The sequence below is a fragment of the Podarcis filfolensis genome, assembly GCF_964270895.1.
Source record: "Podarcis filfolensis genome assembly, chromosome: 11".
NCBI classification, from domain to species: Eukaryota; Metazoa; Chordata; class Lepidosauria; order Squamata; family Lacertidae; genus Podarcis; species Podarcis filfolensis.
The window spans coordinates 18,846,194-18,863,787 of record NC_139613.1 but is presented as its reverse complement, the minus strand read 5'-3'; the positions used below and the strand labels follow the sequence as shown (position 1 = coordinate 18,863,787).

Below are 17,594 nucleotides of genomic sequence, written 5' to 3'. Positions count from 1 at the left end.
CCATCTCCAATGGCCCTACCTGGTAGAATACTTTTGCCAGTGTTAGCTCATTTTATGCTCTCATTCACAACAATAATGTAAGTAGGAGAGAGGTCCTAATCCTAACTCACCCCTCCTACAACCTGGGCAAATTAAGAACAATGGTGGGCCATTAAGGAACATGCTTCTAAAATTCCAAGTTCTTTTTGCTGTTGTGTAGAAGATTTTTGCAGAAAAGCTGCTGGCTGCTTCTGTCCAGTGTCAAATTGCATCTGTTTTTTGAGAAGTATGTGGATCAGTGGTACAGGGTATACAAAAGGTCCCTGGTTTAATTTCTGGCATGCCCAGGTAAGGCTTTCTGAAATCCTAAAAGCCCCCCTTCTTTACCTCAGAGCAAGACCCATTGAATTCAATATGATTTACCTCTGAGTAGGCAGGATTGAGATCACACTATCAGTTCGTGGCCCCTGGCAGATTGACCATGAGTCAACTGTGGCCCTCAGCTGGAATAGGTGAGTCATCTTGAAATATCTAGATATAGATAGTAAATGTGTAAGTAAATAAGGTCAATACCAGCAGGGAAACAGGTAATGTGGAAGTATCCTATATTGCATTCATTCATTTCAGGATGTAATCCATGAGTTTCAATGCCTTTTTTTATTAAACCAGTTGGACGATTCAGGAATATGTGGCATATTGATTATGGTGTCAGTTTCCTTAAAATCAATGGGACAAAGCTCATTGAGCTGCTTGCCTGATGGAAGCTTGAAGCTACCTAAGTATGTTGACTTTAAACTATTCCAGTGGGTAATTGTGTTTGTTGCTTTTAGTAGAAGAAGACCTCCTTAATATCTAGTATGCTGGTGCTCCCTAGTGGTGGAGTTTGCTTTGAAGTATAGGATATTAATTTTTCTCAGGGTTATGCAACCAAATATATATTAGTAGGCAATTATGCATTTTTTAAAAATGGCATAAGTTTTGCATATTTGCAGATCTGATGCCTCACTATATAGCAACCAGAAGACCTTAGATTTCAATCCATAGATAGCATTCTGTCTTCCCCCATGAGAAAAGTGTTGCCAGCCTCTTTTTTTTTTGCTAGTCCTGAACTTATATCCCTTACAACAGAAATTACCAGCCAAGCAGTTTTTCCTGGTATGGAGGTAAACAATGAGGAATCCTTAAATTTCTGTGTGTCAGAGTGCTGTTAAAAATACAGAGCAAGTTTTTAAAACCTGGCAACCTTATAATTGAATGAAGAAAATATTATTTTTGTTTTCTCATTTAGACCTGCATGATACACAGAGATGGTGTTAAATTATTAAAGCCTTAGCTATACATAATGTATACATTGATGATTAAGGATGGGGGAACCTGTGACCCTTTAGATGTTGCTAGACTAGATTTCACATTGTCCCTGGCCATTGCCCATGCTGGGTGGAGCTGATGAGAGTTGGGCTCAGTTAGAAGATGTCAGTGAAGAGGATGTATTTCGTAGAATCATAGAACCGTAGAGAGTCATGTAGTCCAGCCCCCTGCAATGCAGGAATCTCAACATGTGGGGAGGCCCTATCCAATCTGAAACCATATTGGACCCCGCTTAGCTTTGTTGCATGCAACACTGTTACTGTTCCGCTGCAGTTCACCTTCTGCAAAAAACCTACTTTGTTTATCTCTGTCTGCTGCGGCAAAATTATGTAATTTAATTATATAATGTATTTTAAAATTTGTTTCATACAATTTATATACGACTTGATTGTAAAAAACCCCAACAATACCAAAGCAGTTTACAAATATAATAAAGCAATAAAATTGGCTGTAAAAATAGTTTAAAACAGCTATTCCAAAAAAAATCAAACGATAGTTTAAATAAGTGATTGCACATGTAAACATTCTGTGTAAAGGTAAAGGTATCCCTGACCATTAGGTCCAGTCGCGGATGACTCTGGGGTTGCGGCACTCATCTCGCGTTACAGGCCGAGGGAGCTGGCATACAGCTTCCGGGTCATGTGGCCAGCATGACTAAGCCGCTTCTGGCGAACCAGAGCAGCACACGGAAACACCATTTGCCTTCCTGCTGGAGCGGTACCTATTTATCTACTTGCTCTTTGATGTGCTTTCAAACTGCTAGGTTGGCAAGGGACCGAGCAGGGGAGCTCACCCCGTCGCGGAGATTCGATCAGCAAGCCCTAGGCTCTGTGGTTTAACCCACAATGTCACCTGCATCCCTCGTGTATCAGGGTAGGCTGGCCTAAATAAAAATGTTTTTAGCAGGTACTGACATAACTTACATACATTTTTTTTTTTGTTATATTATTCTGCGCCATAGAGGCAGATGGGGCTCGTCAATTTGGGAAGATGACCCATCTAGGAGAAGGGAAACTCTGGTCCTAAACCTCCGCTCCCTTGCAGGATATCTTTTGGAGAAGAAAAGACTAAGGATAAACACTACACAAATCTGGAGTGGAGTCCCTAAGGCGGTTGGATGGTGTCTTGTATGCCTCCTTCCAGCAACTCCTGCAGCCAAGGGGAGGTTGATTTGATGCTGCAAATGCAGCGGTTCGGCTTCACCCCCAGAGGTGCACTCCATTGTCTCTTGAGACGGATGCCAACAGCAACAATTCAACCCCATTCTTTACAATGCAAAGGAAATGCAATGCAAATGGCAGGGGGGCATAACCTATTATGTACAGTGCTACCTCAGGTTAAGAACTTAATTCGTTCTGGAGGTCTGTTCTTAACCTGAAACTGTTCTTAACCTGAGGTACCACTTTAGCTAATGGGGCCTCCCGCTGCTGCCGCACAATTTATGTTCTCATTCTGAAGCAAAGTTCTTAACCCGAGGTACTATTTCTGGGTTAGCGGAGTCTGTAACCTGAAGCGTCTGTAACCCGAGGTACCACTGTACCATTTTCAGACTAAAAGCAACAGTGAATAATGATAATAGTTGCTAGATTGATGTACATTCTGCATACCGGACAAATGTGCAAACACTGGCAATTTCTTCTCCTGTTTTCATTTTTTTGTTGGAATTCTCCGACATCTCTAGTCTAAGTCTAATTCTCAATCTACTGCCCCTCCTTGGCTCACAACCTCAAGCTCACTTTAGAGAGGGTAGTGGTGTGTTAACCTCCTGGATTAGCTGCAAAACGAAACAAAAGTTAGATGTCCTTCCTGATTTCAACAAAGCCAACTGCAGTTTCCATTCCCTTGTGGAATCATCAAAGCCTACAGAAATGGGCAAATCCATGAAGAGAGGAGCTCCATCAGTGCAGCTCTAAAGCTCTCAAACATTGCATTTTAAACACCAGTCAGTTCCAATCATATGTATTATTTCAATGCCTGTGATTTATATTTGGCTGAGCCAATATGGCCCGTAAGATTTTTATCTTGCAAGCCCAGGAAATGTTTGGCTGCAATGAAAGGCTTCGGTTATTCTGAATTGGTTTTTCTTCAGCGTTATATTAAACTGACGGACTTAAGCACAGGAAAATGCTAATATGTCTCTTTCATTTGGCAGCAGTAGATCTTTAAGCAAAGATTGGTTTCCTTTTTTGAGTGCAAAACCTTGGTTTTTGCTTGGTTACTATAGCAAGTTGTCATAGTAACAGTCACTATTAAAATCCTTTAAACTATTTATTAAAGCCGGGGGGAGGGGAGAGAGGAGGAGAACAGACTTCTAAGAAGTGCCATTTTCTCACTAAGTACAATGTACTTTATTTCCTTTTAGACAACCTCCCCAATTTTGGCCCAAATCTAGTGTGGCCATAAAAAAGGATCAAAGAAGATAGAGATGTGTGTGAAATCTGTGTCTGCTAATCTTCTGTATATTTTACTTGGGTGTCTTAAAGAGGTCTTAAAAAGGAAGCATCTGGAGTTAGCAGGAAGCCTTTTAACAGCAGCAAAAATAGTTATAGCTACTAAATAGAGAGTATTAACCCATTGCTTTGAGGTAGGAACGCTCAAAGTATGGTAAATATAGCTTCAGCGATCACCTTTGTGGTTCCCTTCCAACTCTACAGTTCCATGATTCTATGATTCTAATTAGACCACGAACTGTCCTACGGAAGAAAAAACATCAGTGGAAAAAACATCAGAAAAACATCACCCCAAATTCTAGCAGGTATTCCATATAGAGGTCATGCTTGCAACAGAAATGGTTCCTTTAGAAACCATTGATTATGAGTAGACACGTTATTGTAGCTCCTGATTACATATACAAATTGTGGGAGGCAGAAGCGGCAGCTTCTCAGGGTGATCAAGGAGATGCGATGTTCTGACATCTTGTGCACAACGTCGCCAGGAGCCAGGGGCTGGAGCTGAATGCCCTCTGAACACTGAGGGGGCCTGACCCCCTTGGCGGGGGAAAAAAACATTGCCCCCCAAGTGCTTCTGTCTCTAGGAGCCAGCACCTACAGTGGGAGGCAGCCATAGTTCAATACAGTGGTACCTCGGGTTACAGACACTTCAGGTTACAGACTCCGCTAACCCAGAAATAGTACCTCAGGTTAAGAACTTTGCTTCAGGATGAGAACAGAAATTGCATGGCGGCAGCAGTAGGAGGCCCCATTAGCTAAAGTGGTACCTCAGGTTAAGAACAGTTTCAGGTTAAGAACGGACCTCCAGAACGAATTAAGTTCTTAACCCAAGGTACCACTGTATGATGCTATATACAGTATGTGTAGGGACCCACAGGATGTTGCCTTAATATGCTTGACTCTGGACAGCTGTGATCAGTCAGGGCAGTGCAGATAATACAGAGCTAATACAATGTTCTGAACTTTTAATGTCCCTCTGTTCACTCATAAGTACAAGAAGCAGCCCTTAGGCTCCAATCCTAAACACAATTTCTGAGCACAGTGTTCTGAGTAAACATCTATAGGACTGCATAGTTGCTTGTTTATTGTTAAGTTGTGGGTGAACATATCAGATGACACAGTGATTCTTCAAACAGCTCTTGTTTATTCACAGGCCAGAACAGAACTGAACTGAAGGGTTCAGTCAGCCTGCTTATATAGAGCTCCAGTACAACGTAACTGTAACAATTTTCTAAAACTATCCAATCACTGAACGTCACTTTCGATCCCTTATTTGCACAACTATCTACAGTATCCCCCTGCTGGCCCAGGGTGAGAACTATAACATTTATATTCTGAAGATATCTGTAAACGTGACATGAAGGCAGGCAGCATTAACCCTGCCATGGTGGAATCCCTGCCAGACGACCACAGTGCCTGGAAACAATCAGTCAGATTGTGCATCTGCAGCAGTGACCAGAGGAGGAATGACCACTGGGAGGAGCGTGGAAAGAAAAAACGCCATGGTACGCCTGCAGCAGCACAATCAGATGCCTTCATCTGCCCCAGCTGCAACAAAACATGTCTCTACAGCTGGAGCAAGTGCTGGAACCTTCCAACAGTTTGACTTCACCCCCAAAGGCACATTCCTCCATTGTCTCCCAAGACAGATGGATGTCAACCAGGCTTTGAATGGCCAGGACTTATTTCCAAGTCCACCCTTAGGTAGATCCCAGGTGGGGATGGCAATCTTTTACAATTCTGATTAAAAACAAGGTCCTCCAAACTCTGCAGTAAATGAATTAAGGGTTCTAATGACAAAAAAGAGAGAGACTGGAGTCTTAGCAGCCCTGTAGAATTCAGCAAGCCTAAAAAATTCACTCAGTGGCTGTCCAGAATGTTTTTGACTTCCTGTGGTCGAAATGCAATTAAATTCATATTGAGAAAATATATGAACTCCTTTCTTCGGAGTGGCGAGTATGGAAATGTCACTCATACAAGATATTTTCATCTAGGGAAGGTTGATTTTTTTGGTTATCAATGTTTTATTGAGGATCGTTCACCATGGCAGACAGAAACATTGACAATGTAATATAACGTGTTCACCAGATCTTTACATAAGTTGATTCAATTCAAATGGCCTGAAAACATCCATTAACACAATCATGAATATGTCCATAATCTTGAAACCCTATTATTCCCTGGAATTAGCGATTGCAGTAATAAATAAGTAATCTACCTGAGTGTAGGGGACGCGGGTGGCGCTGTGGGTAAAACCTCAGCGCCTAGGACTTGCCGATCGCATGGTCGGCGGTTCGAAGCCCCGCGGCGGGGTGCGCTCCCATCGTTCAGTCCCAGCACCTGCCAACCTAGCAGTTCGAAAGCACCCCTGGGTGCAAGTAGATAAATAGGGACTGCTTACTAGCGGGAAGATAAACGGCGTTTCTGTGTGCTGCGCTGGCTCGCCAGATGCAGCTTGTCACGCTGGCCACGTGACTTGGAAGTGTCTGCGGACAGTGCTGACTCCCGGCCTTTAGAGTGAGATGAGTGCACAACCCTAGAGTCTGTCAAGACTGGCCCGTACGGGCAGGGGTACCTTTACCTTTACCTTTACCTGAGTGTACCTTTAAACAGCACATAATAAGCAGCGAGAAAAACAGATGAAAAGGGAAAGCGCAATGAAGCGAGTCAAGAAAATATGCTTTATCATCCTCCATTTGGCCATGAGCCTTTCCTGAAGGCATTCTCTACCTAAATGCACCCCTTATTTCAAGAATGGGGTAGTGGCGCCCGCCCTGTGGAACGCCCTCCCACCAGATGTCAAAGAGAACAACAACTACCAAACTTTTAGAAGGCAGCCCTGTTTAGGTAAGCTTTTAATGTTTGATGTATTACAGTGGTACCTCAGGTTAAGTACTTAATTCATTCTGGAGGTCCGTACTTAACCTAAAACTGTTCTTAACCTGAAGCACCACTTTAGCTAATGGGGCCTCCTGCTGCCACCGCACCGCCGGAGCATGATTTCTGTTCTCATCCTGAAGCAAAGTTCTTAACCTGAAGCACTATTTCTGGGTTAGCGGAGTCTGTAACCTGAAGCGTATGTAACCTGAAGCGTATGTAACCTGAGGTACCACTGTACTGTATTTTAATATTTGGTTGGAAGCTGCCCAGAGTGGCTGGGGAAGCCCAGCCAGATGGGCAGGGTATAAATAATAAATAAATTATTATTATTATTATTATTATTAGGGACATTTGGCTCTGCAGATGCTGCTTGAAATATACTTGGAGTTGAGAGTGGATTCAACTCAGTACATAACACTGCTGAACTACCACTCCCATCAGCCTTAGCTTTGGGGAGCAGCTAGCACAGAACAGGACCAAGTAAACACTGAAACTACCCTCTGATGGTTAAATAAATGAAACAACATTGTATGATGGAATCTGATATCAGTCCTTACTGGCACATTTGAGAGAACATCACAGGGAGCAAAGGGGAAGTCCCACCCTGAGTCTGGCAGAGCACCAAAGAACATGGACTTCATGAACATTTTGATACAGAAGCAGGAAGTGACTGCCTTTTTTTTCATTAGAAATGAAAGAGGAAAGGCTGGGTATTTCCCCATCAGGGAGAGATTTTACTGCCTGGACTAATCCTTAAGCAACAGCAAACATTAAAGATACATGGGGAAGATTGAAGTGGCTCCCAGCCCGTGCAACTCTACCTCTAAACCATCAGTTGGTTAATCAATAACAAATTTTAAGAGCCTTAGGAAATTGGGGGGAAGGGGAAACTTTTCCCATTCGATGTTTTGTTGAATGATCAATCTAACTTTCCAACCTTTGAGCTTGAACTGATGCTGGAAGTTTAGTTTCGCACAACTGCAGTCACCGGAAGCATGCAAATTTGTTGAATTAGCAGCACATGTCAAGAAAGTTAGAAAAGAAGTTAGTGGAGAAGGAGGACAATGAACACGTTCTTGTTCTTGTGTTGTGTTGGTCGATTGACACAAGAGGCAGGAGTGATGCCAGTGTCGGCCTGTAGGAACTTCTGTAGCAAAAGGATCCTGCCTCCGTTGCCTGTTGAACCCCTTGACTGCTCCTTCAGAAGCACCTTGAAATATACTCAGAGTCAAGATTGGATTTCATGCTCTTTATTCAGCTCATAGTGGTGAGGAGGGAATGAAAGTCCCCTCAAAGTATCTGCTTTATATACATTATTTACACAATGGGCTGCACGTGATTGGCTAATTCCGGAATTCTCCTGTAGGCCAATCAGATTGTGGATTCACTTCTATCTGGAGCTGGATTGGATGGCTCCTGTCGACTAATCATACTGCTGCATTGTTCTAGGACCAATCAGACTGCTGCATTCTGAATCCTATTGTTCTAGGACCAGTCAGACTGCTGCAGTTTGGATCCTATTGTTCTAGGACCAGTCAGCCTGCTGCATTTTGGATCCTATTGTTCTAGGACCAATCAGACTGCTGCAGTTTGGATCCTATTCAACTCAGTACATAACACACCTATGCAGACCCTGGTAATGTAACAGACGTCAACCAGGCTTTGAATGGTCAGGACTTATTTCCAAGCCCTCCTTAGGTAGATCCCAGGTGGGGATGGCAAGTTCGAAAGCACGTCAAAGTGCAAGTAGATAAATAGGTACTGCTCCGGCAGGAAGGTAAACGGCATTTCCATGCACTGCTCTGGTTTGCCAGAAGTGGCTCAGTCATGCTGGCCACATGACCCAGAAGCTGTCTGTGGCTCCCTCAGCCTATAGAGTGAGATGAGCGCACAACCCCAGAGTAGTCTGTGACTGGACTTAACGGTCGGGGTCCCTTTACCTTTTAAGGAAAAGCAGAGGCATCACCTTGCTGACAAAGATCTGTATAGTTAAAGCTATGGTTTTCCCAGTAGTGATGTATGGAAGTGAGAGCTGGACCACAAAGAAGGCTGATCTGCAGCTCTTCCCCTGTGGTCCAGAAGCGTGTGTTTGAAACGAAAAATGACCATGCATTACCAGACAGCAAGCCTCCTATTGGTACTCCATGCTTCTTATATGATGAGACCAACATGTGCTGATACTGCAACACTAACACAGCTGAATGAATTTGGATGCTAATGAGAGGTCACAGAACAGAGGGCTTATTCAAGTGCATGGCAGTTTGCCATGCTCTGACTGTCTATAACCTAGGGAGTGTGAGATTGACAGGCAGGCAGTGTGTGAAAAAGGAACTTTAATAAACACCAGGTGTCATCATGTCATTATACAAATTCAAGGTGTGACTTCTCCCCACCTGCTGCCCAGTTACTATAGCAGATGGGCATTTGGCTGTGAGCCTGCTTAAACTGGCAAGCTAATTCTGTCTTTGTGTTCATGGCTTTTCACAGAAGATACTACATTTAAGCTTAGACTGGCAAGCACGTCTGCATCTGTTACAAACATTCCTTTCCACCCAATTCATTTTTGTATGTTCTTTTCACTAATATAATTTGCAAGTAAGCATTTTATGCACACATGACCTTATTATATGCATTTTTGTGCATATTACTTGACACTGCAAAATTCAGAAAAGTGCGCGTTTTGAAGGATGCCTATAGAATCATAGAATTCTAGAGCTGGAATCTATATTTTTGGTTCACAAATTGTTTGGGAAAGTGCTATTTAGGTAGATTCGCCTTGAATTGTGAACCACTTTAAATTTCTTTATCTATTCAAAATGTTAGACTTCTCAGAACCCACCCTTCAGCTTTGCTGAAAAGCAGCTTTATAAATTTCACCTGACAGCACCTCTTTCAGAACTGAAGAGCAGTGTTACACACAAACTCTGCATCCTATCTCCTAATGAAAGGAAAGAAGGCAGAATGACTTCTGAATCTGCTGAAGTCCTTGCATCTGCTGAAGTCCTTTCAGGCAAAGTTTCTTGAAAGTTTGAAGAAGAAATTGAAGAAAAAATGGAAGAAAAATAATGAGCTCTCAATATACATATATATTTTTAACTTTAGTGAATCTGTGGCTTAATTATTTAATGTGTGAGTCTCTGTGTGTGCCTATATCTATAGCAGCTGTTGTAACATTAAGCTCTCCAGATCTAGCTGAATTACACACAAACACACACACACAAGTGCGCAAGTGCACACACGCACACACACACACACACACACACACACACACAAAACCCCCCACACATATTGGCTTCCAGTAATGGATTTAGAAATGTTACAGGAAGTGGTTGTGGTTGCAAGAAACATGTTCCGGGAAAGTGTAGCATTCCAGGTGTTCTTTATTTAATGAACAAACAAACCTGGAACTATGCAAAATCTGCCCTGAGAAATTGCACCGACTCATCAAGGTTTTATTTATATGCAGTTTTGTTTTCCCTCAAAGTGCCGGCAAAGTCTATTCTACTTACATAGCTTCTTAATGAAATTTTATATCCCACCCTTCCTCCCCCAAGGAGCCCAAGGCAGCAAACACAGTTGTGATAAAACATGTTCACTAGAAATAAAAGAAAAACATATATAGAACAATTTTATTTTATTTTTAAATTGAAAGCACATAAAAACATTTGATAACATTGCAAGGCAAAACTTGGGGTTGTGGGCAGTATCCAGCAAAACAGATCTACACGAAGGAACTTCTCCTCTCTCTCCTGATCCCATGCACCCCACTGTGTCACCCTAAATCTGTTCTGGGGTTTTCCCCAACCTTCTGGAGCAGATCTAGAGATGGCACTGGGGCATTTGGAGAAAGGAAGAGCAAGAGGAACTTTGTATTCTATCAAAAGTTATAGCCAAATAACCAGAAAAGGGGAGCACATCTTGCTTAGGTAGATCGGCAGTAGCTTTCCTTCATTTGAATGTAGCCAATGAGCATGAGCGTTTAGAGAGCCAATCAGGTGTTATGAGCCATCAAACCTTGGAAATACACTATCCCCAAAAGGTTGCCATAATTTTGGCCACTAGTGTATTTAGCATCATGAAATCATAGCAAGAAAGGTAAGGTACACATCTGGCAAGTAAATAAATTCCACTGGTTTACTTATTCATTTTTATTTTTATTTTTGTTATGGAAGCTACAGACACTTATGCTACTGTTGTAAGTACAAGTTGCAACTATGTCTACTCATGAGTCATGATACAGCACGATGTCAATGAGACTTGCTCCCATAGTTAAGCAGGTTTAGGATTGGATCCCTGGGTTACATTTTAATTGAATGCAAACAAAACCTATGAGTTGCACCATCGCTGTATAAAGACTCCTGTTCTGATGGGCTAATGTCCACATTGCATTTAGGTTGACAGATGCCGCCAAAGGGATTCACGTTGCATGCAGAAGCCTTCTGTGAATTATTATTTTCACACAAATTGCACAGGTAAGTTTTTGCTGTATTTGTATGCAAGGTGACTCGTGGTTACTGTCAATAAACCTGCATAGCAGATCTCCAGTTTGGGTGTCTCTTCTTGAAGATCCAATTGCTATCCTCCTAGTAAAATAAGGAATGCACCAAAAATGTTTTATGGGGGTGTGGCAAACCCCTTCCAGTCTCAGAGCTGAAAAAAACCTCTAGGGAATAAGATATGTTGTTAATCTGGTTCAGCTGCTAATGAGGTGTGATTTCTGCTTCCTGCAGGGAATGCTTTGTCACAGAGGAGAACTTTGAGAATTATTTTTTGATCCCAAGGACTGCAATTACGAGCTCTGTAGGAACTGATTTATAATGCTATTTGTTGAGTATGTGAAATAGGGGCTTAGTTAAAAGGAGTGAAGCAAGTATCTTGAATGATAGATTTGAAATTCGATGGCAGTCCTTTAGCAACTTTTGGAAGAACAGTGGTGTTATTCATGGCACTGTTAATGTTGTTCTTTGGGTTGTGACCTTTTTATTTCCCTGTTCTGCTCCTGCACCTTTAAAAGCCAGTAATTAAGCCAGTAAAACTGTTCTAGCATTGAGGCAGGTCTGGAGCTTTGCTGTTTTTTCTGGTCGATGAAGAAATAGGTAGCAATTCTAGCAGATATGGACAAAATGTTTTGAAATGTTGTAAACGGCGATAAAAATGGTTAGAAAATTCTGTCACATCGTGTGAAAGCTAAATATATAAAGGATCAGGGGGTTGTTTTGAAAATGAGGTGAATATTATCATAAATTGGGAAGTTTAATGATGAGAGGAACTGTTGCAATGTAATTGTTAAAATGTTTATAAGGTTCACAACTGTTTTGATACTTTGTGCGCTGCTTATGGGCTGTATTCGAGAGGAATTAGCATTGCAGAGATATTTCTTGAGGAGGCTAATTATTCTCGGATGTGAAAGAACATTGAAAGCTCTTTTATTATTCCTTTAAGAGTCAGTAAAAGATTCCTGGTTCCCAGAAAGTCATGTGCTTTAAATGTGATGGCTGAATGTTAGTATCAGGGGGGGAATGAAAAATGAGGGGCTGTATGGCTCCTTTTTCAGCACAGGAAAGGTGAAAGTCTGAGTGGAAATAATGTGTGCATGAGAAGGGTGGGGCAGAGCCTGCATATAGCTGCTGCCCCCATCCACACTTTGCTCATGAATATGCCTTTGCGGAACAATCCTAGGTGCGTCTACTCAGAAGTAAGTCCCATTGAGTTCAGGCAAGATGGTCTAGGATTGCAGCCTGAGTTCTCCTCACTGCTTGTTCACAGTGGCAGGGGTGGAGCAAGGTGAGTACGGTGGATGCGGACAGCCCCGGTGTCATTTCTGAGGGGGGTGACATTCGGCCCACTGCCTGCCTGTGACTCCCCATCTGTCTGGGGAAAGGGGGGGAGGAGCTGCAGTCTTCCCTCCTTCCCCCTTCGTTTTGACAACCCCACACTCCTGGGCTGCTGGAGGAGGCATACAGGCATGTAGGGAGAGGACGCGAAGGAGGCAGGTGAGTAAACAAGCCGAGGGTGGAGGGAACTCTGGACCCAAACCCTGGAATCCCAAAAAAGTTCAACAACTTTTGCTAACCTCCCCCAAAAAAGCAATGGGCAGATCACAGGCAGTCTTTTTATACTGTGAGTAGATCGCAGTCTCTTGGGAGTCCAACTAGATTTCATTGTAGGGGCGGGGGGTTGACAAGAAATTATCCGCACCGGGTACCACCTGACCTTGCTACGCCACTGCACAGTGGTACGTATTAAAGGCTTTAGGGTTCCATCCTGCTTTCACCGTACGCTTCCAGTGATTATCACAGTTTGATTCGGCTTTGGTCATTCACTGCAGGGCACCGCGCGGTAGATTAGCTATTAAGCTGCCATATTATAGCGACGGATGTTGAGCTGTTCTAATGACAATTTCTTTTTCTGCATTGCAGACTTTGCTGACTTTTGCTAACTCCCTGCCTATAGCTATGGAGAGAAAAATGAATTTCATCCTTCCACTCCTCCTCCTCCTCCTGCATGCCACAATTGACAGCAGCGTGGGATGCTACTGTGACCATTACCCATGGTCTCCCTGGTCTAGCTGCTCAAGGACCTGTAATTATGGCACTCAAAGTAGGCAAAGGTAGGAGAGAAGCAACACCTTTGACTTCACAAACTCATACCTTTTTATCTTTCAAGTTGTCTATTAGGAATACGCCTGGACGAAAATGTTTTCAGCAGGCATTGAGAAAGGATAGAGGGAAGGTGTTTGCCTGATGTCTGTAGACAGGGATGTGGCAATCACACAGGGTCCCCGGACGTTTCACCGTCTATTGATCCCTGTGCCACCACTTTATTTCTCGCTGCCACCACCCAGGCCCTACCTGGTACAATACTGAGTCCAGTCAGGGTTAAATTGGAACATATACTTCTGTTTGTTTATTGCAGTTTAACAAGCGGGTGATTTCATAAACGATATCAGTCAATTACAATCATGGGGTGCCTGTCCAGACCTATAACTTCCGCTACCTGCTCTCACTCACTAAACCACCTCTCAGATATTTACTTGTCTTCCTAGCTCCTAACTGTTCCTGACTCAGCTTATTCCACTACACTAACTCAACCTACCCACAGACTCTTCCCAATTCACTCCCGCTCCAATCAACCACCCCACTCCCAACGATCTCCTCCCTTCACCCCTCCCAGAGCTGGTTTTATAGTCCATCTGACTCCGCCCCCTGGGTTCTGATTGGGTAAGCTGTTTAACTATTTCACCTCCAGCACTCTCATATGTTAATGTCACAAGGGAGTTCCAGACTAGACGACACTCGTGGTTGCTTCCAACTCAACAATTCAATGATTCAGTCTAAGAGTGGGTGTTGCCACACTGCAGGATCAATTTCTTGCAAATGCAGAATGAGTACAGGCAATGACCAATTGACGTGCTACTGGACACCTGTGCATCGGGGTGACCTGGAAGTGTAACTGGGGGGGCGTGATGGGGGCAGGGGAGTAACAGGGCATAATGGGGCATAACAGGGGGGAGTTGGCTTATGTGCCACCCATGGGAGCCGGGGTCATTGCCTGTATTATGTGGCACTTGTAACAAATCAAAGTGGTCAAGTGGGTGTATATGGCGGAAGATCTTGCAGGTAAACTGCCCCCAAGCTGTTAAGAGCTTTATCTACTAACAGTAACACATGTTGTTTCCCCTTTATCTGCCAATTCCCGCCGCTGCGAATCACTGCTAATCTTCTTCCCCAAAGTTTTGGAAAACCTGAACTGCTTCAAATAAACTTTTTTCTTTTAATTTTGTCAGACAAGGCAGGCATCTCAATCCTCCATCCCTTGTGGCAGAGCCAGTGCAACTTGCAGCATTCCAGGTCCATTCAGGCGTCCTTGAGACAAAAGGCTTCCTTGCAGCAACTAATTGCCCATTAATTCATCTTCATTTGTCCTCTTTGGCTGGCAGGTTCCAAGGTGGGAATTATTTTGCTTCCCTTGACAGGAACCCTTGACCACAAACATGTGTCCCCCCCCCCGTATTCTAGGCAAATCAGGATGGATGACTATTATATCAAAAACCTCTGTGGCCAACTCTGCACAACTCAGGAATCCAGGGCCTGCAACCAGCAGATGTGCCCTATCAATTGCCAGCTTGGAAACTTTGGTCCCTGGTCAGAATGTGACCCCTGTGTTAGAAAACAAGTAAGTGCAAAAATTGAAGGGAGGTGGGCACGAAAGGAAGTCAATGTCAGGGACCGTGCAGAGGAGGGCTGCACTGAGGAGGAATGGTGGGAACCTCCCCCTCCCCCTGATCAGGATTTTGAATAGATTTGGAACAGTGGTTTGCAGAGGGACATAGTTCAGAAGGCAGAAGCTGGGAAGTACTGGGTGAGGAACAGCTAGGAGGAGGAGAACTGGGAGAGAGACAGTTAACAGACTCACTGTCGTTGGAAAGCATCCAGCCCAGGCATAGGCAAACTCAGCCCTCCAGATGCTTTGAGACTACAATTCCCATCATCACTGACCACTGGTTCTGTTAGCTAGGGATGATGGGAGTTGTAGTCCCAAAACATCTGGAGGGCTGAGTTTTGCCTGGTCCAGCCGCTCAGCCCAAGGTCAAGGAGAGCAGATAAGGTGGCAGCACAGGAAGCACAGTGGTTGTGAGATCAGGATGCAAGACACAAAAGTGACCCGGGGGGGGGGGACTAGGGATGAAGTGTGTGGAACCCTTACTTGGAAGCACCTTCATTCCTTTGAAATGGATTCTTTGTTCTCTAGCTGTGATCATTAAAGTTCTAACTGGTAAGAGACTCCTTTCTCTTTGTTCTGCTTGTCTACGACCAAACTGGGGGTGGGGGGGAGGAAACTGAGTCCCTGAAGCCTGACAGGCAATGAGAAATGCAAGTGAGCCTTTTGTATTACCGTATTTTTCACTCTATAAGATGCACCAGACCACAAGACGCACCTAGTTTTTGGAGAAGGAAAACAAGAAAAAAAATATTCTGAGTCTCAGAAGCCAGAACAGCAAGAGGGATCGCTGCGCAGTGAAAGCAGCAATCCCTCTTGCTGTTCTGGCTTCTGTGATAGCTGCGCAGCCTGCATTCGCTCCATAAGACGCACACACATTTCCCCTTACGTTTTAGGAGGGAAAAAGTGAGTCTTAAAGAGCAAAAAATACGGTATTTTGATTCATTCACAGTACAGCTCATTATCCATTCTGAAAGCTCAGCATTTCCAAGGCTGGGAAAGATTCTCCTTCTGAAACCCTGCAGAGCCTCTGCCAGTCACTGTAAACAATAATGAGCTAGACTGACCATTGGTCTGACTCAATCTAAGGCTCCTTCCTATCTTCCCACTAACTATTCAACTCAAGACATGCACTGTTTCTTTAAATTTATCTGGAGAGGGGAGGCAAAATCTCACTGCCCTCTCCTCATACTCTGCTTTCACTAGTGGCACCAATGTTACGGAATGTTCTCCCTGCTGAACTACAATAGACCCCCATCAGTATTGGCTTATAAAGACACTGCTGTTATACAAGCAGTCCTCTGATCTCCTGGCCTAAAGCTCCTGTTGTAACTGTTAATTGCTGTGTTATTTTAATGGGCTTTTTAATTGCACATTTGTATTGGGGGTGTTTATTTTAATGTTTTGGTGGGATGGCTTTCTGTGTATTTTAATAATGTGTGTTTCTATTTTTTGGTCATGGGTTTTAGAAGCCATTTTGGCAATTAAGCAGAATATAAATTACTTGACGGTGGTGGTGATGATGGTGATGTCCTTGTTCTGCCTTTCAGTTTCGTGTCAGATCCATTATCACACCTTCTCAGTTTAAGGGGCAACCCTGCAATGAGCCACTGGTAGATTCCCGGAGGTGCTACCCAACCAAACAATGCAACATAGAGGAAGTAAACTGCGAGAATAAATTCCAGTGTGAAAATGGTAACCCATATTTGTATCTTGATTCCTTCAATCTAGATGCACCATAAAAAAAATTACAAGCATTTTAGTAGTGAAGCAAGTTCCATGTGTGCAGTTGACTGTCTCCTTCCCCCATGCACCCCTGCACTCCTTTCCAATCTGCTGGGGGAACACACAGAGTGAATTTGGAGGGTGTGGGGAAAACAGAAGGAACAGAAGGAGGGGAAGTTCCATTGCATGAGTTGAAGCTGTTCCACTTGTGCAATAACTTTGTTGGATACAGCCCTATTTATTTATTTAAGCTCTGACACCATTTATTTAGGCTCTCTAACCAGTTCTCCATTCCAGATTAGCATCTGAATCTGGAGGGCCACGCACAGGTTCCCTATCCTTGACTTAGTGAAATAATACATTCTTGGTGTGGGTGTGGGTGTTCAATAATCTAAAACAATAGCTTCTAACTCTTAAAACTATGGTGTGAAAGGCAGGGCCCATGCCTACCAAATCTATCTTGGCAGGCATCTTGATGGGCTGGATGGCCACTAATGTGGATGGCTTTGAAAGTGAACTAGATAAATTTGTGGCCAGTCACTGTGTGAGAACAGAGTACTGGACTAGATAGGTCTTTAGCCCCAATACAGCAGGTCTTTTCTTATGTTCCTGACAACAGGTCGGTGCATTGGCCGAAACTTGGAATGCAATGGCGAAAATGACTGTGGGGACAATTCAGATGAAAGGAACTGTCGCCGTGTGAAGGCTGTGTGCAACAGAAGGCACGAGAGCATTCCTAGCGTGCAGTTAATAGGCCATGGGTAAGGAAGCTATTCTTAGATGTCTTTTGCTTGTTCACATCTAGTAAATAAGTTAAAAAGAACACCTTACAAACAGAATATAAATATACAATCCAAGTATGCTTTCTGCATGCACTATTATCACTGTGGTTTCCTAAAAATTGTTGTAAACAGAAAAATATATTGATTACCATAACATGACTGATAATTTAACTTGTTTTAACTGATTTTA

General features: G+C 43.4%; 1 protein-coding gene across 3 annotated transcripts in view; it reads left to right on the top strand.

The window, feature by feature from the left end:
- Positions 1-11,007: 11,007 nt before the first annotated feature.
- Positions 11,008-17,594, top strand: part of LOC310744559 (complement component C6-like) — a 29,472-nt gene continuing 22,885 nt past the window's right edge. Inside the window, exons 1-6 of one of the 3 annotated variants that reach the window (XM_083576044.1) lie at positions 11,049-11,149; positions 11,408-11,477; positions 13,097-13,287; positions 14,696-14,852; positions 16,448-16,592; positions 17,242-17,383. In XM_083576044.1, coding sequence (XP_083432170.1) covers positions 11,079-11,149; positions 11,408-11,477; positions 13,097-13,287; positions 14,696-14,852; positions 16,448-16,592; positions 17,242-17,383 — 776 coding nt within the window. In that variant the 5' untranslated portion in view covers positions 11,049-11,078. Of the gene's footprint in view, positions 11,150-11,407; positions 11,478-12,195; positions 12,462-13,096; positions 13,288-14,695; positions 14,853-16,447; positions 16,593-17,241; positions 17,384-17,594 lie in introns of those variants that run through there. The other 2 variants (XM_083576045.1, XM_083576046.1) reach the window with 2 other exon arrangements.